The 24,874-nt window shown below is 37.5% G+C and overlaps 2 protein-coding genes across 10 annotated transcripts; both read left to right on the forward strand.

The window, feature by feature from the left end:
• Positions 1-895: 895 nt before the first annotated feature.
• On the forward strand, positions 896-19,606 carry DBT (dihydrolipoamide branched chain transacylase E2). 7 transcript variants are annotated; one of them, XR_014226620.1, is made up of 15 exons: positions 896-955; positions 5,010-5,133; positions 5,306-5,381; positions 6,283-6,464; positions 6,821-6,948; positions 7,684-7,927; positions 8,701-8,867; positions 9,583-9,660; positions 10,570-10,761; positions 10,924-10,995; positions 11,837-13,343; positions 13,565-13,666; positions 14,134-14,188; positions 14,764-14,809; positions 19,481-19,606. XR_014226620.1 is itself a non-coding variant. In XM_082286690.1 (11 exons), exons 1-11 carry the CDS (start codon positions 905-907, stop codon positions 12,002-12,004), a joined length of 1,482 nt encoding a protein of 493 aa, XP_082142816.1. In that variant the 5' UTR covers positions 896-904; the 3' UTR covers positions 12,005-13,513. The 7 variants fall into 7 exon arrangements, 1 of the variants encoding a protein (XP_082142816.1); XR_014226621.1 differs by having other exon boundaries at positions 11,837-13,328; XR_014226623.1 differs by lacking the exon at positions 19,481-19,606 and adding an exon at positions 18,020-18,125 and having other exon boundaries at positions 11,837-13,328.
• On the forward strand, positions 14,671-24,726 carry LRRC39 (leucine rich repeat containing 39). 3 transcript variants are annotated; one of them, XM_082286694.1, is made up of 9 exons: positions 14,671-14,809; positions 16,976-17,163; positions 18,020-18,125; positions 19,481-19,637; positions 20,193-20,329; positions 21,758-21,903; positions 22,276-22,428; positions 23,455-23,594; positions 24,589-24,721. In XM_082286694.1, the coding sequence occupies exons 2-9, from the start codon at positions 17,039-17,041 to the stop codon at positions 24,639-24,641; spliced, it is 1,017 nt and encodes a 338-aa protein (XP_082142820.1). In that variant the 5' UTR covers positions 14,671-14,809; positions 16,976-17,038; the 3' UTR covers positions 24,642-24,721. The 3 variants fall into 3 exon arrangements, with proteins under 3 accessions (XP_082142820.1, XP_082142822.1, XP_082142821.1); XM_082286695.1 differs by having other exon boundaries at positions 14,699-14,809; positions 17,035-17,163; XM_082286696.1 differs by lacking the exon at positions 23,455-23,594 and having other exon boundaries at positions 24,589-24,726.
• The last annotated feature ends 148 nt before the right edge of the window (positions 24,727-24,874 follow it).

Genomic DNA, 24,874 nt, shown 5'->3' on the forward strand with positions numbered 1-24,874 from the left:
TGGGGGCGGCGGCGGTGCCGGGCAGGCGCAGAGCAGAGGCACCTCCCCGCCGGGGCGGCTCCGCCGCAGGGAGGAGCAGCCGCCGGGCCCCGGCGGCCAGGCAGCGGGGCGGTACGGGGCGCGTCCCGGCGTTCTGCAGGAGGCAATGCCTTTCCCCTGTTCTGCACGGTGCGCGGAGCACGGGGACCGGACAACAGAGGCACTTAGGAGGTCAAAGCCATGGGTGCAGCGCTGCCGCCGGGGCAGAGCGGCCGGATTGCTGCCCTTCCCCGTTAAAAGCGAGTTTTCCTCAGAATCACAGAATGAATTAGGTTGTAAAAGACTCCTGAGCGAATACCACAATGCCAATCAGACCATGGCACTAAGTACCACGTCCAGTCTTTTCCTTAAACACCTCCAGGGTTGGTAACTCCACCACCTCCCTGGGCAGCCCGTTCCAATGTCTAATCATCGTTTCTGTGAAGAGATTCTTCCTACTAATGTTCAAAGTAAACCTCCCCTGGCGCCTCTTAAGACTATGTCCTGTCGCTTGTCACCTGGGAGACCAGGTCGACCCTCACCTGGCTACAACCTCCTTTCAGGTAGAACCACAGACACGGGCGTGTTGGTCTGGCAGGCGCGCTCGGGACTTCATTACACGTGTATCGGGAATGGCCGGGCCCTTCGCGCTGCCCCTCCCGCTAGTGCGGCTCGGGGAAGCCTCACGCCCTGCACCGCCACCAGCGGCTCTGCTCCGGGAGCCCCCGCACAGGGGGACGCTCTCGCGGTCCCTCCCGTGGGCGTGTGCGGGCCCCGAGCGCCGCCCGGCCCGCGGCCCCCGCCCGCTCGCGGTTGGCTGTGCCGGCGCGGCCGCCGCCGGTTGGCTGTGCCGGGGGTGTGTGCGGGGCCGCTCTGCCCGGGTAAGATGGCGGCCGTGACCGCGCTGAGGAGCAGCTGCCGAGCCGCGGGGCGCCTGGTAAGGGGAGCGGGGGCCCCGCGGGGGGCGGCGGCGCTCCCGGCCAGCCGGGGCGGGGAGGGATAACGCGCGGCATCCCCGTGTCCTGTTGCTGCCGTCCGGCGGGCAGACAGCGAGCACCGCGCCTCTGCAAACACGACGCGCTCGCGGACCTGCCGCCTCGGCAGTGCCCGGGGGCGGGCGGCGCCTCAGCTCCCCTCCCCGCTGTGCGCTCCCCGTGCTCCGAGCGGGTGACCGAGTCCCCGGCGGTGCCTGGGACCGCCCGCCCCGCGCTGCACAGGGAGCCCCAGAACTGACACCCTCCGCCCCGCGCAGCCCCCGGAGTGCCCTGCCCTTGCCCATGCTCTCTGTGAAAGAAACGTGTGCCTTTTTGTAATAAGCCAGTGACATCCTCCTCTTCTGTAATTTCTAAGTCATCCCATTATTGCTTTGCCTATACGTTGCTGTGCCATCACCGCTTCTCCTCCCTTTGCATACCGCATCTGCACGGAGACGGTGTGGCTACACGTACAAAAAAGGGAAATGGATTTCTTTGAATCCCAGGCGCCTTGATACTTAAAAAGCAGTTGAGATACCTTACCATAAGAAGTGAATCTACTTGGTTGCCTTTTAGGATACTTACAATCTCATGAACGTAGATTTAGTTCATGCTTCCTTCTGTCTTCTTGTATTACAGTCTTTTTGCTGTTATGAAGAGTGTAGGTTTCCAATTATATCACCCCTATTTTGTGGGATGTCAGAGAAGAAATAACTTTTGAAACTTAGAAACAAAATTAAGGATCGGTTCCAGTTTCTATTATTTTTTTCCTCTTAATAATTCATATTGTAATTTTAAAGCATGATGATGAGGAATTTTTAAATGATACTTTTGTAATCTAGTTTTAAGCTAGTAATTTATAAGTATTTATTAATAATCTTACTAATTAGGAGCACTGAAAATAACGCTTTCTTTTTAGTTTTATTTCTAACCATCTACTCTTAAATCCAGAGGGAGGTTCTGATGAGAATGCTCATCTTATCCATCTTATCTTAAGTACATGCTGAACTATATAATTGGCTGGTTTATAGTGCATGTTTCTTGCAAGCACATTTTCAGTCTGAGCCAGGGGGCCTTTGTGTTAAGTGGTAGGGAAATGGCAGTTACCAGGACACTGGGACGTGTGCTAGGTTTTTAGATAAGGGATGACATCGGACTAAAACATGTTACGAGGAGTGTTGCTCTAGTATATAGGTAACTATATACCTGGAAATATAGAATATGTATGCAAAAACAGATGCAATGCTCATTAAAATGACTCAATGGGACAGAAGTCAAGAGAGTTCAGCAGGGCAGTATCCTTTAATGCAAAGTCATTGCCTGTGAGCATGTACTGTTCAATTTGACTTGGAAATTTAGTGTTACTCAATCAGGTAATCAGTTCTCTGCAGGCTGCTTAAAAATATTTTGTTCTGAGGCCAGCATACATTTTCAGGATCAGTGGTAACTTAGAAAACCAGAGTTGGCTTGTTTTTGAGGAAACAACCGAAGCTGAACCTGAGGAGCAAGGCAGTTCTCCCCCAGAGTGCACTCAGCTCCGCTGTTGTCTCGGGTCAAACCACAGCTCTGTCAGCCAGGCTGGTGTGGCCTCAGTCCCAGCAAGAGACTGAGTGGGCCCTCAGTTTCTTTTTGCCAGTGTCACTCTGCACATCGAAGACTTGCACAGGAAAGGTGTTACCTTGCTGTGTCATTATTGCCTTTAAATTGCTGTATAGTGTAATAGTAGTGACATTAACAAGCTCAGTACCAGCAGTTATGTTTGGGGTTTATTGATAGATCTTTCCAGACATGGGAATATGTAGATGGGTATGCTATGGATATTAGAGCTAATTTTGTCTTTTAGGTACCGTTTTTATTTCCTTATTTGGCATTACACCAGTATTGTGGTGATTAAATGCTGAAATTGTAAGCACAGTCTCTTTTTAGTGGATTTTCATTTTTTCCTTGTTAGTAAGGAACACTGTTCTGTGAAGAGATTGTGTACTGTATTATTACTCTTAACATGCTAGCACACCAACTTTTTGGTAGAGAATGTGCAAAACTGAAAACCAGAAAGATTCCGTTTTTAAAACTGCTGTAGTTTTGAATTATTCCTACAGATATAATATGAAACAGCATGGTAACTCTTCTGTAACAACACCAGTCTCTTTTTTTGGCAGTGACATTACTAATTCACTACCTGCATTGGTAACCAAAGGTTAAAAACACATGGAAATCATTGTGAAACTTCACATTTAGAAATAGTTCAGAGATTTGATGTGCTCCTTGTGATCATCTTCACAGGTAAATACTGAATGTTTTTCATTTAGCGTCATATAAAGAGACAAGAGGGTTTTTGCAAGTTTGTGACAAAAAGGTCTAGTTGAACAATTTTTTCAGTAACATTTTTATGTAAACATGTACCCTTCAAGTGGGAAGAAAGCGGAATTAAAAATAGGAGAAAATAGGATTGTGAAGAGGTATGTTATATACCAGTTTTGTAATTTAAGGAGAACTTTAAATGTATTCCTAAAATATGACTTTTCATAGCTTAAAATTGCCATGTTACCTGATTGTTGAATATGGAAAGTTGTTTGGAGGACCAATGGAAAGATTTTGTGTTTGCTTGTTATAGGAAGTAGAAAAATACTCATTTTAAATCAGTAGGTATGATCTTAGTAGCAGGCAACTGAAAGATAACTCATATGATACAACTTTGATGTGTCCGTTATGATGGATTGTGTTGTATAAATGTTTGTTCCTTAAAGAAAGGTGATATGGAATATAACTTGCAGTACTAGGTTAAATAATACAGAAAATGAGTACATTGTCAGTTCAGAATTGTATGGCCTGCTGAATAATGTACTTTTTAAAGAGTGAAATGTGGTAGCAAATAGTTGAACAGTTTGGGGTGTGGGGGGGGAAACAGGAAGTTTCATATGCTCTGTAGTCACTGAAAGGATTTTTTAAACAAGAAGTTAAAATGAACTTTCCCATGCAGGTGTGCTGTTTTCTGGCTCCTCTAAGAAGATAATTTCTAAATTTTACAGTTTTGAGCTACTTGAGGTACATTGTAGCACCTGAATTTTTTTTGTATCTCTGAATAAGTTAGAGATAGTATCTACAGAGAAACTGTTATTTTTATAACTTTTACAGCACTTTTAATACAATATAACACCAGAATTACATTAATAAATTTTACTAGACAAGAACAGGTCTAAACTAACTTGTGTTGAGATTAATAAAATACCTGTTTATGTCAATGCAAGCGCTACCAGCTTTGCTTTTGTTCACAATCATGACTGATTACATGATGCTTTAAAGCATAAAGTTTTGTCTGAAGAATCTTTCAGAAAATTCTGTAGACTGTTTTAAATTGATTTCTGGATAAATATAATTGTAACCATAAAAGGAAACCATCTCATGCCCAGTTCTTACAAAATATCTTTGAAGCTGATTTGGAATGATGTTTACTTGGAAATGATTGCCTCCTATATAGGAACAAAAATGAAAGGGCAACTCTCTGTGCCCTCTGGTGTGAATTTCCTTTCTGATTAGTACTTCTGATCAACCTCTGATAGGAATTAGAGCTGATGAAGAAAAAGATGCTGGTTTTCCCTGCAGTCTAGGAAAACCTTCCAGCATTCATCCTGGATAGGAATATTTCAGATGGCTGATGTACTTGATAGTATGTGTGCTTTTTGTGTGCCTGTCCTGATTAAGCTAATTCCTGAGAGAAACAATAGCAGTGAATCACTCACCAAATCCTGTCATGATTTTTTTTAATCAGTTATGTCACTGTGACTTTGATCTCCCCATGTGTTGTGTTAGTGAAAGAAGTTAAAGAACTGCAAAGCTTTTGCTAATGTAAAGGTTATTGTATATTCAAGAATGTATTCAGCATCATTGTGTTTCGGTAAGAACTTCTCTTATATAGACTAGAATGAAACCATTTCAATATTGATGTTACATCAGGAATGTTAAATGAGCTCTGCATCCTCAGTCCATTGTATTAACCCTTGAGACTTTTCTCCCCAGGTTTGCACTCATCGCATTAGATCGTGCAGCAGCATTCGCTTTATAAAATCAAAATATGTGTGCGTGTTTGACAAATCTGCCCTCAAGTTTAGTCATCAACAGCGATTATTCAGAACATCTGCTGGTAATCCTTTTCATAATAAAATAATTCATTTTAATTTGCTATTTTATGAGTGTTATGTTAGAGGTTTGCATATGGCTGGTGTGTAGACTATTTCTGATGAATTCAGATTTTTCTGCCTGATATCTTGTATTTAATGTTAAACATGCTGTATTTTCTTATTCTCTGTTTCAAGTTTCATGTGGCCAAATTGTTCAGTTTAAGCTTTCTGACATTGGGGAAGGAATTACAGAGGTGACTGTAAAAGAATGGTAAGCTCTGCTTTCCTGGAAATCCACTAAGAAATCAGCAGGTAGTTTAGCAGCTTTAGTTATATTATCAATTCATTATCTGAGAACATTTCCTGGGTTACTAGTGAAGTTGTTCTGGTTTCATTTTCCACATTTTAAAACCTTGTACATATGGAGCTTCACATTTTGTTCATTTGCAATCTGGTATATTTGTGAGTGGAAAAAGTGGAAGGAAGGGGATGCACCTGTATATAGGATTTTCCTTCAGTGATTAATGTTTTTTAAGTTCAGGAGACCTGTCTTTCATTATGTTTACTTAGACTGAGCTTTAGAAACCAATGATTAGTCTGGAGAGTCCACATAATTTTATCCTATAACCCTTCTCTATTGCTTTTAGTAAAAGATTTGAATTTTTAAATTGTTTGTAGAAAGCCAGTGATTAATGGATTAAACAAAATCAATGTGCACAGTGAATGAAGGCAGTGCTGAAAGGCCTTGTTCTTTGCACAAATACCTCTCTTTGCATGGAAGACAGTGTTCCCCACTATCCATCTCTTTCCTGAAACTGATCGTGTACTTCTGACAATTTGAAACTAAGAACTTCTTTGCATTCAGATTAAGCTGGGCTCATTCTTATTTTTAGATGCTTTATAATCTGACAGGAAAACTCTGCTTTACTAAAGTAGATGTAGTATGTGTATAATGATATTCATAATCATTGTGTCATTTCACCCAACAAAGGGTTCTGCAGCAGTCCGGCAAAATGCATATAGCCGACACATCCAGTATGTAGAATTTGTCTTCTCATCTGGAATGCATTTCCATGTTGTGGGGATGTATATTACTGAACTTAGCAAAGGAATACACAGAACAGATTTTTACACTGACTGTGTTTCACAGTAGGCTGTGTGTTGCCTCCTAGGTACATAAAGGAGGGTGACAGTGTGTCTCAGTTTGACAGCATCTGTGAGGTACAGAGCGATAAAGCCTCTGTTACTATCACCAGTCGTTACGATGGCATCATTAGAAAACTCCATTACAGCATAGATGATATTGCTTTTGTTGGAAAACCACTAGTGGACATTGAAATTGATGCTTCAAAAGGTACTGTAAGCCATTTTTTTTTCTTGCATATTTTATGTTTGTTGTCATAAAACAATCAGTGACAGAGAAGCTTACTTTTTCCTCCTGAAAATCTTAAAATATTTTTTTCCCTTTATAAACTCAAGGAATTTAAATAGAGAAAGTTGCAATATTTTATTAGAGTTTAAAATCTCCTAGACATTTCCTATAGCATATTTAGCTTAAGCAGCAGCCTTTAACAAACTGTGTTCCTGTCCATATTAACTCAAAGTAAATAGTAAAAACTTCAGCTGTCACAGAATCACAGAATGGTTGAGGTGGGAATTTAACAAATGCTTATAATGTAGTAAAGTTAGTTTTTTTTTTTTTGTTTGCAGGTGTTGCTCCAGAAGAAGATGTTGTTGAAACACCTCCTATGTCTCATGAAGAGCACACTCACCAAGAGATAAAAGGTCACAAAACATTAGCAACCCCTGCAGTTCGTCGCCTGGCCATGGAGAACAATGTAGGTTTGCTGAATAAGGTCCTGCTGCATTTTACCCAGCTTTTATATGGCAGTTTGACTGTCTAGAAGAACACTGATCTAGATGAAACACTTGTTTTCAAATACATTTTACATGTATGAAAACTGTTGTAAAAATTAAGAGGATTGTGCTTTCTGATGATTACGGTGGATAGAAAAAGAATTACTGGGCTTAAAACACAGCTAGGAAGCTTTAGGCTGAAGATTGAGAAGACCTTTCTAGAATAAAAATAAGAAACTGTCAGAGGAGATTCCTGAGAATCTCTACAGAGAAAGAAGGAGGGGAAAAAGAAACCAAAACAACCTTGTTTTGTTTTTTAGATTTGTATTAGAGCAGAGGATATACTAAGTGATGTTTTACATGCTTTTCTAATGCCTTTTTTTCCCTATGAATATTCCATTGGTTTTGAAAGCTTATGATGCATTTTTAGGAGAGAATTAACTCAAATGAATACTTCACTATTGATCCTGTGAGGTAATTAAGAGGTTAATAGTATTCTCAGTTCCTCCTTGAAGTATGCAATCAAACATAGTGGGGCTAATGGGACTTTTGGATGATTTGAACAATGTTGAATATCTAGTAAATTATAGAAAGGGAAAGAAAACTGCGGATATGTTGGATCAGAAATGGGAGCAATTTTAACCTTAGCTCACAATATAAGATATTTTTATAGTGCTGTGAAACTAAAGTGTCACAGCTTGTTATGTACTTTTCAGATTAAATTGAGTGAAGTTGTTGGGACAGGGAAAGATAACAGAATCCTTAAAGAAGATATACTCAACTATTTGGCCAAACAAACAGGAGCTATTCTGCCTCCATCACCGAAGGCTGAAATTGTCCCACCTCTGCGAAAAACAGAGACTGTGCCAGCTGCTCCAAAGGACAAAGCACGGAAAATCCCTGTACCTGTTTCCAGACCCATTGCATTTTCAGGAAAAGATAAAACTGAACCTGTAACAGGTAAATCATGAAATACAGTCTTGAGACCATGGTCACAGTAGGCTACCAGTAAATGTTGCTCTGTGAAAAGCTGATTCTTTTTGATGGGAGTGTTTCATGTTAGTGTTATGCAAGTGAGCGTTTAGGAAAACATTCTCTATAAGAAGCATCTCCACTGAAATTATTTTATGAAATATTTGTTGATGTTTTGGTTGGAAGGAGTTGGGCTGCAAATTGCGTTTGGTCATTCTTCAAATGTATGCTGAAACAGGTAGGAATTCTGAAACATGGATTTGTCATGGTAGGGATCATTATGCAATGATAATGGCAAAGTGCAGCGAATTTAAGGGTTTATCAGTGCTTGATAATAGCATACTGCACTATTATGTGAACAGTATTCACACTTGTTCAGGAGAACAGTGCCATAAAAGACACTAAGGTAACAAAAAATCACATTAAAAGGGGAAGATAAAGGTTTTTTGCTTGCCTTTCAAGCAATGTTTATTGGGAGAGGCTGGAAAGAGAAATGCAGATTATCATATTATGATTTCACATTCATGCATACATAGGAGAGAGATGTAGTAATATAGTCTGAAATGTTAGTCATCAAAATTGAGTTCTGTGAGCTGAATAACTCAATAAGTGCTGTTTACCCTGTTCTTTTCTGGTTCTGGTTTGGCTTTAGTTTGGTTTTTGTAAGCTGTGTAATTTGTTTAATGGAAACAGATGAAATTTCACCATAACTTCACAGAAGCTCCTTTTGTTGGTTTAAGAAGACAATGAATATTTTCCAGGTTTTCAGAAGGCCATGGTAAAGACTATGAGTGCAGCCCTGAAGATTCCCCACTTTGGTTATTGTGATGAGATTGATTTGACTCAACTTGTTCAGCTGCGAGAAGAGTTGAAACCTCTAGCTGAACTCCGTGGAGTTAAGCTTTCCTTTATGCCTTTCTTCATAAAGGTGAGGCGTGCAGCAGAGCCCTGCAGGGAGTACTTACACAGGTTTTGCCAAAATCTGTTCAATGATTGTTGTAAGTTTGGAGCACCTCTCTATCATCTGAGTTATGGCAGATCACAAGAAAACTTTAAACTTGTTTTTTGTTTATTGAGCCACTTATCAATTTACAGTTGGAATTGCAGCTAGGGTTATGCAATATCACTGAAATTTTTAAAAATATTAATGGGAAAGGGTAGAGTGCCTTCAGCATCATTTAATATGGAGGTAAGCATCACTAGGTGTTTGCATCGCACAAAACAAATTTTTGAAATTGTCTATATTTTTTGAGCTCCTTTAAAATGAACCTCATATGAAATGCATCACCTTTGTTGTTGATGTTATTTTTATAATCTTTGTATTGCTAATGAATCCCTTAGATCTCTCACTGTTGTCCCTTCTATTGTTCAGAAGAGCAGGCAGTTGCACTCATTTAGTTGCCATGGTTCCATTTCCAGCTGCTGGCCTCGCTGAAGGCTGATGCGCTGCCTAAGCTGTGCAGTGAATGCGCAGCTTAGTCTGAAATTTCTCATAATGCTGTTGCACTCAGAGTGCTACCTAAACACTCGTTCCGTATTGTTATTAATCTAAATTTTCTCCTACCATTACTTCTTTCCCATGGAGCTCTCTGGTTATAAAATATAAACCTCTTATTTCGTTTCCTTTTGTTGTATTTAACCAGGCAGCCTCTCTGGGATTGTTGCAGTATCCCATTCTTAATGCTTCTTTGGATGAGAACTGTCAAAATGTCACATATAAGGTTTGTAAACTATGGATAAACTTTGTGAGCAGAAAGTGTACAGTAATGTCTAACAGGGGCTTTTCAGAAGCCTGAGCTAATTATAAGAACCAAAATTATGGTGTTGTGCAGGAAAATAATTCGTGTGCTCAGATTTTGAGATCTAGATTTGATTTATTATTGGTCTTGTTTCAGTAGATAGTTTCAGTTTGTTAGATAAGAGTCATTTTGTTATTCAGACTTGCCTCAAAAATGCATACTGATATGTTGATTTCCTATTTTTCGCCTGAATATAGGCCAAGCTTTTAAAATGAGAACATTTCAAATCTAATACAACAATTTTTAAGTAATAGCACAGTGGTTCTACTATTCCAACACTCAACCCTTATATATTAAAGTACAGTCTTGATAAAAGTTACATCATTTTCATACAAGCTGCTGGATTGATACTTCTGGGCAGCAAATATCTGTTTTCTTAAGTTATGTGTACTTGCTCCTTGCAGTACAAACTCTTTTTGTGCTGTTTTATAAATAGCTCTTAGAATCCTTATATTCCTTCCAACAAATGAAAAGCAACTCAGTTTCTTTTTTTTGTAATTTTAGTGTTCTTTAAAATCGGCTATGCATGTTTTGTTACACATATGATCATCCTAAAGTGTGATGTTTTCAGTGTGAAATTGATTCCAGGACTTTGTATTCTCTGAAGGTGAAACTGTTAGCATCAATTTACAGTTTGCAGATGTGAGGCTAATATTAAAAAAACTACATCATTTTCTCTCCTCAGAGTTGTATGCAGGAGTTGCTTACTAAATACAGCACTTTCAGGTTAAAAAGATAAATAAGAAAAATGTCATTTAAGTGTCTTTTTATGTAAGATATGTTTTGTGTTGACAGTTTATATTAATATCTGGTTAATGACACTTGTTGCAGGCTTCACACAACATTGGAGTTGCAATGGACACAGAGCAAGGTTTAATTGTCCCAAACGTGAAAAATGTTCAAGTCTGCAGTGTGTTTGACATTGCTGTGGAATTGAATCGCCTACAGTCCTTGGGCTCTGCAGGCCAACTGGGAACAAGTGACCTCACTGGGGGAACATTCACCCTTTCAAATATCGGCACAGTAAGTACAGGAAAAATGAGAGCTACATCTGAAATCTGCTTCTGAAATGCAAACTTTACTGAAGTTTAATATGCAGAGAACAAAACGTGTAGCAAATAATTCAAAAGGCAATCTGCTTTAAAAACAACTGTTAAATAATATCTCCACCTTTTCCTTTTCTAGATTGGTGGCACTTATGCCAAACCAGTGATACTACCTCCTGAAGTAGCTATTGGAGCACTGGGAAAGATACAGGTACATTAACTTTATCTCAGTGATGTAAATGTTAGCTAAGGTCATGAAAATGGAACATGGAGTCTCTCTTTGTTGCAGAGAAACTGCATAACTCATGGTTGAAAAGTTTGTGGTGTTTTTAGATGTTTAAATGTTTAATTAGAAGTCTCTTATGCCAAAGTTTTATATTTATTTTCTAGAATCCTGTTATATTTCACTCACGTCTGTGTTTAGCCTGCTAGTTACTAAGAAACAATCTAAATACAGTTTTACAAGTTTACCAGCATGGCAATAGCAATTTTGCTATCATTAGGGAAAAAACTTAAGAAGTATTCCGAAAATGAAGTTTAATTTCATGAGCCAGATAGCTGAATCCATACAGAATTTTGAATGTGAAGGCAGTTTTGTATTTTCTGAATTTCAGGCTTTAATTCTTTAATATAGACATTTGAGGTCAATGCTGGAAATGAAATTAGTGTTAACTGAAATGACTTCTTCTATGTGCTTCCTCTGAGCGTTTTTTTAGAGATGCTTTAAAGAAACAGACATGTTGAGAACTAACAGTGCAATAAACTATTCAGGAGGAAACTTTTGAGTCAGGAAAGGCTGTTACTATTTCAGTATTTTTCCATTGTGGTGGAAAAGGGCTATGACTGTTTATTATGCAGGCTTGCAATATATTCTAATCTACAGCACAAACAGTAATGGAAAGGTCTTGGGTTTTAGTGTGGTGCTACTGCTGTCTGTCTAATTCAGCAAAATGTTTAAATTTAGATCAACAAATTAACAAGAACAAAAAAAATACAGATTTGCTAATGGAAGTATCTATTATTTCTGGTTTTGTCCTTCCTCTGATTTTTAGGTTCTTCCTCGGTTTAATGGGAAAGGTGAAGTATTTAAAGCACAAATAATGAATGTGAGTTGGTCAGCTGATCATCGCATCATTGATGGAGCTACAATGGCCCGGTTTTCTAACTTGTGGAAATCTTACTTGGAGAACCCTGCTTCGATGCTGCTGGACCTTAAATAAAGGAAATCATGGCTAGAATATTCCTTTAAACTGTGGATTAGACTGAATAGCTAGAAAAGCTGTCTCTGCTAACATGTGCCCTTTGCTACGTGCATTATATAGTAATGTTATGTGGTTAAAAGTTCTCAACAGCTGATATCAGTCTCAGTTAGTTGTTACTTCTTTTAATTAGTATTGCTGTAATTTCTTCTACAGCAAACTGTCAAACTAAATAGGTCACAGCTTCTGAATATGGTGGTGGAATGTCTTTATTTTGCCTTTTATAGTAAGAATGATTGTCAGGCTGGTGTGACTGAGTGCCACTGCTCTACACCTTCAGTATTTATAATCTGAAGGGGAATTCTGGAGGGGAATACTCATAATTCTTCCATTTTGGACACGTAAATTTATTTTAACAAATAATATCTGAATTCCCAAAAGGGATTATGCAAAAATCATGTACAAATAAAATGCCTTTAATGCTTCTGCTATAAGATGTTCAGAGAGCTTTTTGTTGTTTAATTGAGTAAACCTCTTAAATCTTTTGCTAGTCCACTTTTTCCTGGCAAATACTTGCACAGGTACTCTTTATCAAGCTATAAATGAAGAGGCCATATTTATTCAAATGCTTACTGACAACACTGATTGATAACTATCAAGGCCTTAATACTCTCTAGAATATCCTGTATTTTTACAGGCTGAAAGTAGTTTCAGTCCTTAATGCTTTCCAGTTATTTTTATTTCTTATAGAAAGCATCTGTCTGTTAAAACCAAACAAGAAAGAGAAAACAAAATAAAAAAAGAAGGATCTTGTTTTATTATTTTGTCATTAGGTAAGCCTGACAGTAAGCTGATCGTGATCTACAAGCTTGCATTGTGTTATCGATATTCAGATACTAGAATTTGACAGATTTATCAGATTCAACAAAGAATGGACCTTAAAAATACTGTGTGAGATAAGGACTTCTTAAACTCAGATACTAGGCACATAATGAATAGGTTCAAGTTAATGCCTTTAGAACAGGAAACTGTTATGTGGCTTTAAGGTAACTTAACAGATCACGAGGATTGCACTGGTGATTTAATGGGAGATATGAAGAAAACTGTTGGATGTAAATACCTTCTAGACACATAAGTTTCACACAGACACAAGAAAAGACAGTTACATAGCCTTAAAAATGAACTTGTAATACACAAAATGGACATTTTCTCCTTTTTTTAGATGTATCAAAAACAGGAGCATTCTCCAAAATTGTAGACCAAAGTTGTCTATTGCATTTAGCTGTGAAGATTTGAGACAGGCTGCCAGAGGTGGAATCCCTGCTATCCATGATGCTGAGACTGAGTAAGAGGAAAGCTGGTAATGTAGGAGGGGGAGTGTGGAGCATCCATGTAAGGTGCTATTAATATTTCTATTGTGGTATAAGGGTCTTTTATATAAAGGTCATTTCTTGGAAAGTTTGACTAATATATCATGCTTATCACCTATTTCATTTTTATCAGATTTATTTATTCCTAATAAAAAATATAAAGCCACAAAGAATTGTAGTAATATTGTTTTTATTTGTGAATTTTATGCAGGCAATCCTGTACAGGTGACTCAAACTCTTTCTTCTAGCTTTAAAGAGCATACTGTGCTCAAGGCTACCAAAAGAACACAGCCGAATATCTACTTTCCTACAAGTATGTTGTTGTGGTAAGGGCTTAGGATAAAGGCTTAGGATATTTTTTAATCTGATGACCATTGAGAAAATAAATTGAGGAAATATAAGTGTATGAAAGAAAGCAATAAAATTACTTTGAGATATTTAAGACAGAATAATTTTACTTACACAAGGAGTGGATTGAAAGCTTAAGTACTTAGTGTCTTTTTAAGTAGGTATTGGTGTTCGTGTGTTTAGTTTGTGATGGACTGGAGAGGGTCAGGGTTTTTTTTGTTATAAAGTTCTGTGTGGTAGAGTTATAACCAAATTGATGTTACTTATAAAATTTCATCTTCTTCACATTTTATACTCCAGTGCAGTTGGTTAGAACTATCCAGTTTTATGGCTTCTGCCTTAAATAGTCACCTGTGATTATTGTTGTTTCTCTTTCCATTTGATTGAAGAAAAAGATTCTGACAGACTTGTTCTCCTTTTATCTTCTCCAAGGGCTATTTGAAGAAATAGGATGTTAAATATGTTTCATGAGGAAGCATGAAAAGGGGTGAGTAATAACCCCTCTGCACATCCCAATAAAGATTATTTTTCTGTCTGGACTTTGATAATTTGCACTAAATTCTTCAGCAAGAGAATTCTTCAGCATGGGCAAAAGTAATGAGTGAAATACTTACTGATGTAATACTTTTTCTAGTTTATTTAGTCGATGTTGCTGTTTAATAGCACTTTGAAGCTCAGTTACCTTGCAGAGAAGCATTACTAAAGAAAGCAGCTGTTTTTAACTCAATACTAACCTTTTTTATTTTTAATTATAATTTTTAATTCAAAGCAAACTCATTGTGTAGTATAACAAGTACTCCTTTGTTCTACTTGTTCACAATTTTTAAACTTCTGTTAAAGGGAGTCTAGTTTAGGGGAGCCCAGTCACACTCTGCAAACTGGGAAGACTTTAACAGTGGTAAATGCTTGGGGGGGTTGCAAAAGTGCCTCATGTGATGCTTTCTATTCTCAGCATAGGTTAAAATTAGAGCTAGACTGACATTGCATTGGAGTCTGAGTGAAGGTTTTAAATGGGTTTGGTAATACAGACAAGATTCATAATTTATCTCTGCTCTTGTCCAGAAAGCAATGAATCACAGAAAATCCTTGAACACACCAAATAATTGAGGTAAGTTGTTGTTAAACTCTTTCTGATGCTTGGAGGTGAAGTTTTTGGGAGATCTGATTACTTGGGAGTGAATTTGCAGCTGTTTTACAGCCACGTTTGGGAATTCACTTCTGAATTGTTGGCTGTGATGGCATGATTATTATGGTTTTATTTTCCTGACAAATAATAAGATCTAAGAACAAGAATTTTTTGATGGTAGTCATGTTATATCGTGAAATACTCCTGAAAATAGTCATATACTTAGGCCCTTTGGTATTTCATGGTTCTAAGGCAGTACTTGTTGAATAGTACATTTTCCACAGCAAAAGAGAGTTGCCCAGAGTAAGCTTTACTGGAAATAAATATTGGTTTGACTGTATAGTATGACACTGGGTTTAGTAGTACAACTATTAACAAATGTCTCTTTTCTGCACAATTTGTGTAAAAATATTTCTAGTTTTCTACATAAAAAGGCTTGTAGTTCAAAAAATGTCTCTAAGCAACAAGAAATTATAGATTAGTTAATCACTTGATCTCAGTAGAAATTTAACCTTGAAAAAATCATGCAGTTTGAATAGTAACCACTAACTGGAGCAAAAAAACCTCATGCAAACATAGCATTACTGTTGCATATTGGGATGGGGATGGGCAAGGGTAGTTACTCTGATGACCATTGAAAGAGAAGTTAATCCTTCAAATTAGTAAATATGATCACATTTATGTGGGGGAGGGAAAGAGGATACAGTCCTCTCTTTACAGGAAAAAAATCCAATTCCTCTGTAGGAACCCAAAGGCCAGACTGCACTGTGCCACGCTGGGGTTGCCATTTGTGTCACTTCTCAAATCCTGCCATTTTTCCCTAACAAACAGAGAACAGCTAAGAATAATAAATATTAATGTATTAGACCACATTCTTCTTTATTCAAGATCTATAATTTGGTTTTTATGCTGTTTTTGCAACAGGAAGGAATCCTGACATTTTACATATTATTTGCTTACAGATTTTAACTTGATTTCAGTATAATCAGGCTTTACAAATAAGTATGTTAGCAAAAGATGTAGTAAACATAAAATAGAATGACTGACAGTTTGAACACAAAAATGGTCACTAAGCAATTGTGGCTTATCCAGGCCATACAGAATTATAACAGAAAAAATATAAAAGAAAAGATTGGTTCGAAAAGACAGACCTGCAGCAATTATTGTAGGGAAATATATGTATGAAAAGACATGAAATTCCTCTTTTGTTGTCACCTACCTGCTTGTTGGGAAGAAAATTATCCTTACTTTTTTAGTTTGAAGCATATATAAGATATTTTTCTTACTTGCCCCTACAAGTATCAGTAAAAAGTTAGAAAGGGAACATTCCCATCATCAGTGTTCAGAGTACACTGCCTCTGGCATGAAGTTTAGCCCTGCAAGCTTATCTGAGTATCAGTGTCTTGGCTCCAGTAATGAAAATAACAATGATTTTTAGAGGTATGCACTGATTAGGATGAGTGAGTATCCTATTTTGCTGCTCTTCAGGACAATATGTATTAATTATCTCACTAAAGGATAGATAACTTTAAAAGTTTAGACTGAATTTAATTTTAAATGTGAGTTCTGACACCCAGTAGGGCTACACAAACATTCAAAGAGAAATCAGAAGAATTTAAAAGCCTTTTCCTAAAGGTAATGCATTACTAACTATAAAATACAATGTAATGAGTTAAGCTATGAAGAAAATGAATGCAAATAAAGTATACTAATTAATTTCCAAGAACAGTTCAGTTCTTATAAAGTGCAAAACTCCTGTAGCTGCAAGTATTTATATCAGGTAGGTGCCAGAATGCAGCTATCAGAATTTAACTGCCTTAGATTGCAGGTAACAGCTTAATTTCTTCCTGGAATGGGAATGAGTACTCAAATCTGCATTTAATAATTATTAAGGTCAATGCATAGCCTACCATTGGAAGGAACTGAGAGAAGCAGTTGTTCACTGATAAGAATGCAGAGACTGCAAAAAATACCATTTCTTATTATAATAAAATTTATCTAGGTGCAATTATCTATTTTTATAAAGAGAAAGCAGTCAATAAAATCCTATCAGTTCTTTACATTAACTAATTTAATAACATAATGAAGTGGGTATTGCAGTATTTTAGTTTTCACATCACTGTCCCCATCTGGTAACTGATACATGAGGTGGTGCATTGAGCCTGAAATTCAGTCAGATTCCTGCAACTGAATCTGAACATGTAAAGGATCATGGCTGAAACTGCAGTTTGCCTGGGAACATTCACTGCTGTGAAGACACTCTGGGAAGTGAGAATACACAAGATAAATGAAGAATTACAGAAAGAAAAGGAATTCAGGCAGAGGTCTGCAGGAAGGTAGGTGAATTGTAGATCTTTAAGTATGTGAAAATCTAGACCATATGTTACATTTCAGAAGACTGTAATTGGTTTCTTCAAACTCATCCAGACTCTGATTCTTTAGTTGTTACTCCTGCAGGATTCCCAGTGATTAGAATTTATCTAGTGTCTATGATAAAAATATTAGTATATAGACTAAATGCCCTGAAGTCAGATACTAAAATCCTCTGCTGTGTAGATATTCTAACCAGTGAAGATTTGTTATGCTTTCTTCTCCATTGAGTTATTAACAGTTATTAGTAGGGTTGCTTGGTCAAAAAATTGCCAGCAATTTTATGAAATTTGAAGAAATTTAGCATTCTATTTTTGGAACTCCTAATTAATCAGATGTGTTTGAAATAGAACAACAAATTCAAAAGTTACTGGAGAACACAAGCAGAAAGAAAGATAATTGCTTTGTTGTTGGAATTCTTGCTTAAGTTCCCTTTGGAAATCAAGCTAAAAGAAGCTGATTGACCTTATTTTGTTGCACTTATATATGGTGGAATGGAAGGCTTTCATTTTAGGAGACTGCTTCAAAATGTGGTTTGGAACTTAATTCCACATGACTTTATATTCTGTGTCCCTCCTGCAACATGTTGAAAGTGAATTATGTCCTCCTCCTGAATGTAAATTTGAAGAACTGTAAATAGAATTCCTATAAGCTGAACATTAAGTGTTTTGTCTTCTCTCCAACTGATAGTATATTAACATCCAGATATAATTAGTGTTATTTGACAGTAAGGCAATTGTCTCTTTTATTTCCAGAAAATAGGATAGTATTTATTCGCTGTATTCATTGTGGCACCACTGGCAGATCTTCTTTCCCTTGTAGGCTACTGCTTGTCTGGGAGGAGAGAGCTGCTTTAGCAAAGCTCAAAGAAAAAGTTATTAATGAAGGTGGAAGAGCAATTTTAAGGATAGAGGAAGAAGAATGGAAGGTAGTGTTGATAGGAATGACTGATGCATTAGAAAACTACTATTTACAACTTTACACTTACAGTGGTACTATTTTTGTTCTATTAACTGCTCACTGTGCTTTGCTAACAGTGAATTGGGACACACTGTTGTGAGTGTAAAAGCAAGCTGGGTGTTTTTTAGTCCTGAATATTAAGCATTACTCTGTAAAAACAAAGCCCAAAAGGCTTTTCTGAATTAGAAATTATTTACACTGCAAATTATGATTTTTATTATGTAAATTCTCATTTAACATTCACACACCAGAACTACTGAAATGTATCAAGGTGAAAACCCCCCTTCGTATTTGGGTGCATGAAAATATTTCTTATTGTTTATTTTCTCTATCTAAGAGTGAAAATGAGCCTGTAGGTCCCCAGAACACTGTTATTGTTGTTTCTCATGCACAGAGGTAATCTGCTGTTAATTCTGGCAGGATGAAGGTCACCAGTGCTCTGAGCCATGCAGAAACACACAGTCAAGCTCCTAGAAAGTGATGAGAATTAGTCTGTGTTGAGGCCAGTGAGAACATGACAGCCAGACCCAGCCAAACTCTGCTGGTCTGCAGGCCAGTGGTCCTTGTTCAGAACTCTTTGCATACAGATACTGTAGTTTTATTATCTCTCAGCTCTTCTGCTCTCAGCTGCTCACTGTTTTTATTGACAGAACAGGAATAGAATTTAGATCTCCCTTTATGTGCAAAAATCCATTTAGAGCAGTTTCATCTTGAGTTATATTGAATTTTTTTAAAAAAAGAAAGAAAGAAACAAAAATAAGCCTGAAACTTGTCAATGACAGAAGTGCAGGTATTTAAATCCTGGAAGCCAAAAGTAGGCAGGTTAAATCTGTGATCAGAATGACAACCCACATTCGTGTTCACTTCAGGATCATGGAATCATGGAACATGCTGAGTTCACAGAGTTCAACTCTTGGCCCAGCACAGCACCATCTCCAAGAGTCACACCCTGTGCCTGAGAGCATTGTCAAACATTTCCTGAACTCTGTCAGGGTTGGGGCTGTGACCACTTCCCTGGGGAGCCTGTTCCAGTGCCCAACCCACCCGCTGGAGGAAGAACATTTTCCTAATATATTGATGTAAACCTTTATAAAATATAAACCATTTCCTAATATGTATGATATTAAAATCATATCAATTATGCTTGCTATTTTTAGCATATATTAGAAAACAGTTCCCAGGATTCATTTTGTAACCCACACGTTACAGTATAGCTTAAGAAGAAGGACAGACTGTTAGTGTTTCAAGCAAAACTTCTGCCTCAGCCTGTATTCTTCCTGCATACTAAGTTGAATTTCTTCCGGTTCATATTTCTTGTTGTAGACATTACCTTCATGCTTATTGAAACTAATCCATCTCCAGGAATGGCAGCTTCACAGAACTAGTTTGCAGAAAATTCCTCAGTTTATTGGAAGATTTCACAGTCTTGTTGTTCTGGATCTATCCCGGAATTCAATTGAAAGTGTACCTAAAGAAATTGGTGAGCTGTGCTTTCTTTTATTTTAAGCTGCTTTTCTAAGAAAATTGGTCTTGCACAAATGTGCCATTTTTGTGCCCTTTGCTGGTCTCATAATCCTACTGGGTAGTAAGAAAACAGATTATTTAAATGGGACAGTGAGATAGAGATCTCCAAACCATAGATTCCCTTTAAACTAAAGATGGGGCTGGATGGAAGAGACATTTCTCTGTGAAAGCTCCCCATGACAGAAGAAGAGCCTGTTTGCACAGCAGGGACTAGACATCATAATGCAGCTAGCAAAATGATATTGAAAAACAGACTTCATGTTCTGAATCCACAGCATGAGTAGCCTAGTCATAATTTTTTGGATTTGGGTTTTTCCTTGAAGCACTCAACTACAGTTCAGTTCTGTACTAAAGAGTCCTGAAGTGCTGCTCTTTGCAGTTTGGTGATTTTTGTTTTGTTTTGTTTTGTGAGAACACAGAGCATTTATATAACAGTAAAAGGATAAGACAAAACAAGTAATGTGCCTCAAATAGAATAAACATGTACATTTTTCATTTGTGCTCTCTACAGGCCAGCTGACCAATCTCCAAGAGCTGCTTCTCAGCTACAACAGAATAAAATCTGTTCCTAAGGAAATAAGTAACTGCATCAGTCTGGAAAGACTGGAACTGGCTGTCAACAGAAGTATCTGTGATCTTCCTCCTCAGGTTTTGACAGACTGTTTAGTTTTGTTTAATGCATATTTTGAATTTATACAAAGCCAATTATCATTGCACATTGCACTTCTGATTTCAGATTTGCTGTGATACTGTGATTGCACAGTACTACCCAGAAACACTGATGTGAACAATCTTTCTATGACTGGTCAAATTGAAGCCACATGAGAAGCACATACCTGAGTAGCTGAAGGAGCCAGTCCTTATTTTGGCCAGATAAATGACTTGGCAGTGCTGGGAGGGCAGTGATACAGTCCGTATCAATTTGTTTAGGCTGGTTATCTTCACTGATTTACCCCACTAAGAGTCTGATGCCTTAGCACAGAGAAGTTCCCTTTTGAGAGTATAAATTGGTACCATATGCTGGGACACAACTGTAAGCATGTTTACCAGAACAGCCAGCTCTGAAAAGGGGTTGTGTGATTTATACAGTTGTCTGTGCAGAGTTGAACAAGTGTTGTTCTCAAATGCTGAAAACAATTATGGGCGACTAAAGACAACTACTCGCCTACTATGGAACTTTAATTTGAACTCACCTAAATGTGAGAGACCTGCATCTGTAACTATTAGTCTCTTAGATAGAGATGACAAGTATGTAACCATATTTGCTTGTTTTAATTTATTTAAAAAGCCAGTTGTGGCAATAGTTGACAGCAGTCAGTGCCTTGCAAAATTGAGTGAGTTCAAACAGCAATTCAACACAGAATCTTCAAATGGAAATATACACTATTAGCCAAAATCCAGAATTCACAAAATCTATGTGGATACAGGTTGCATGGGGTAATGTAGAAAATCCGTAGTTCTGTCCTATGGAGACTGCAGCAATGTGAACACTGTGAAGCTCTGGTTATGTGCACTTGAGTGGCATTCAGTGTTTAAACAGTTGGACCAGATCTGCCATAAAACATCACTTGAACATCGCAAAAGCACGTGAAGGCACGATTCACCAAAGCACTTAGGTGCTGTGACACTACACTGCATTTTTAGAATGTCTTGCCAGAGTAGTAGACTTCACAGCATGGAAGGTGTCAAGATTCACTCTAAAATACAGTCCATGCAATTTGATACATAAAAATCTAAATATTTGACTAACGAAAATGGCATATTGCATGGAGTATGAAATACTAAGGACAGTGCTGTTTTTAAAATTCTTTTTCTTGAGGCTTGGGGCATAGCTGCATTGTATTCAGCAGTTAGGGCACTCACTACTGGGTGGGAGGTAAAGTTCCAAACCTACCTACCCTCCAGGCAAAACTTACAAGGTACCATATTGTTAGGTACTATCAGCTATTGTAACTCAAAACCCTTCTGTGTTTACTGGCTTCAGAATGTGTTTTAATGTTTCTCAACATTATTAGAGCACTGCTGTACTGTTGCAACAGCTACACAAAGTTGGATTAAATCTCCCCTTCTTTTCAGCTCAGTGATTTAAAGAAGCTTTCACACATAGATCTGTGCATGAATCAGTTTACTACCATCCCTTCAGCTCTTCTCAACATGCCAAATCTGGAATGGTTAGATATGGGGGGAAACAAACTCCAGGAGCTCCCTGATGCAATTGACAGGTAAATAAAGCTCAAAGCTCATCTTGGTCACAATTCCACTGCATTGAAATTCTAATTAATAAATACTACTTCAATAGGTAATTTTTATGTTAACCTCACTCAAGATTTTATCAGCCCTAGTGTGATGTTTTGGATGAGCTGAAATAATCCATTCAATTAACAATAAATTCAGTATCAACTATAAGGTTAAATATTTACTGTCAATGATATTTTTGAACAGAGATTAGGTGATTATCTTGGATATGGGGCTTCCTTTGATAATTGCTGCATTATGAGTCCTTTATGTGACTGAAAAATTAATTATTTTATGGTAATAACTGATATGATCTATTTTCTAAATCTTGATTTATTGCACAAATACCTATTTTTCAGAATGGAGAACCTCCACACTTTATGGCTCCAAAGGAATGAAATAAACTCTTTGCCAGAAACCATTGGTAATATGAAAAATCTTAGTACTCTTGTTCTTAGCAACAACAAACTTAAAGATATTCCAGCTTGTATGAAGGACATGACAAATCTGAGGTAAGAAAAAGCAATAGAAATACAAATGAAAATACTAGAAAATACTTTTCAAAGCCTCTCTTGAGTTGTGTATCATAGTGATACTAAGGGAGAGGAAAAGACACTACCACAGTTGTAGAGATGGACACAATAAATCAGCATAATTACACAGATTAACAACAATTAAGGATTTAGTCAAGCAAGTGTAGTGAGACTTAGTAATAAGAAGTAAATTATGATAGCTACACTCTCACATGAAAAAGTAAACTAAAACACATTTTCTCATTTCATAGCCCTCCCCCTATAATTGCCCTTTTATATCACTCTCTAAAGGCAAAAGCTTGCAGAAAGATACGTGGCAGGCGTAAAAGTGACAAAAAAAGTAGAATTTTGACATTGAGAAATCAAGCATTCAGAATTTAAAAAAAAAAAGATTAGGTTTAGGGACATGTCCTGTACTTGATATGAAAAATAAAAAATAATGTAAATTCTTAATTGGTAGAATTTGAACTACTCCTCAGTATACCATGACAGAAACTTTCCTGTTGTTTGCATTTTCATTTGGATTGCTGGATGTTGGCCATTTTAGAGAAACAATGCTAGTCTGCATAAATCATGCCTAACCAGTAAGACAGTTCCTGTTCTCAGCTCTTTTGGAAGCACCTCCTTAACTAAATACATACAAGCATAGGCCCAAGGATGGACCAAGAATAAAGAGAGACAGGACTGGCTCCTGCTGGAGGAGGCATTTGCACTGTTCTCATCCACTCACCTGCTTGTGAAAGCTCAATACACCTGACAGTGGGGTCAAAAACTGATGGAAAATTATGAGGACCACAATGTTTTTTGTCACCACAATCAGCTACTGTTAGATAGCATCTTCTTAGTTTATTTAATACTATTGATAGAGTAGTGAGTTTAGTATAACAAAAGTTTAATTTCATTTTGCTTAAAATAGTGCTTGAGAAATCTTAATTCAGTTTCAAAAGAGTTATTTTCTCTGGACAAAACTTACTGCAAGAGTAACCTTTCCTGGTGAATTCCTAGATTTGTCAACTTCAGAGACAACCCACTGGAGCTAGAGGTAACACTCCCTCCATGTGAGAACACAGATGAGGAGGAGCAACAGGAAATGTTTGGCATTGACTTCATGCACATGTATATTCAGGAGTCACTCAAGAAAACAGGCAAGGTTTTTTATTAATTCTGATCTCTCCACAATACAGTGAGGAAGAGAGGAATAAACTGGATAAATAAAATCTAGGATATATATAGAAATGAAACATGAATAATCCTCTTAATAAATGAGTAGCTTTTTCAAAAAAATCTGTAAACAGGCTTTTACTGAGGGCAGGGGCACTTCTAACAGGAGTTGGCACAGTAGGTCTTCACCACAAACAGCATAGGAACATACTGGAACCATGGAGCATTGGAATAAATGTGCCTGAGTTATCTATACCATGAATAACTAGAAGCTGATGACTGTCTTTTGTATTTGCGAAATAATCAGTTTACATAGTGAAGGTCTTCTAGCACCCTTTAATTCATGAAGCTCAACTTTTCCTATTTTTGGATGTTGTTCAGATGGTACTTCCAGAGGAGGATTAAGGGAGAAATGCCTATTTTCCCAACATATGTCTTTTAGCAATGAACTATCAATACCTGATAAACAGGTGTTTGTCACAGCTTGCTTTCCCTGACACAAAGTCACTTAAACAAAATACCCCCCCACTTTCATCCCACTTCTAAAACATGACAAGTATTTGCTATTCATAGTTTCCAAAGTAACAGCTTAAATGTTGCAGTTAAGAGACCCAAATAAGCACTTTGGAACAGATGTTCAGGTTTCAGCTGTTTTTTGCAGAGAGCACTTCACTGCAGATATAAAATGTTCTCTGTGATCTTCATTCTGTGTTTTGTGAATGCTTAAAAAAATGATTGAAATGCTCTTGATTTAGAACACTAAGCCAACTTTTTTCTTATCTATATTTCATTACAAAATTATACCACGATTACACTTTAGACATAAGTTTTCTTCTTGACTAGATTCCTTAGCAGCACAGGCTGATAAAAGTACTTAGGTCTACTTAAATATTTTAAGAGGAAATACAAAGCTATTCTGAACTTCAAAGTGAAAATAAAGTATGTTAACTTCTCTTAGTTTAACCTATTGTCTTTCAGGAAATCTGGAAAGTTCTTCTGGTTCTCCTCCTGTCATGAATCCAAATGAATAAAGAATGTAACTGTGAATGAAAGAAAATATCAAGTACAATTCTTCACAGCGAAGAGGCTACAACAGGTTTCAAATATTCTTAGGGATTTTATATTTCCACTGATGTGAACTGGTTTGCATATTTGTAATTCCCAGTGAAACTGAAAAATATAAGACCTTTTCCGGGGTACAGGAAAGATGACAAAAGGGTTTTTTTGTAAGAAATGAATTAGCTTTTTAAAAAAGTCCAGATGA

This window comes from Coloeus monedula (assembly GCF_965178545.1).
Source record: "Coloeus monedula genome assembly, chromosome: 9".
NCBI classification, from domain to species: domain Eukaryota; kingdom Metazoa; phylum Chordata; class Aves; order Passeriformes; family Corvidae; genus Coloeus; species Coloeus monedula.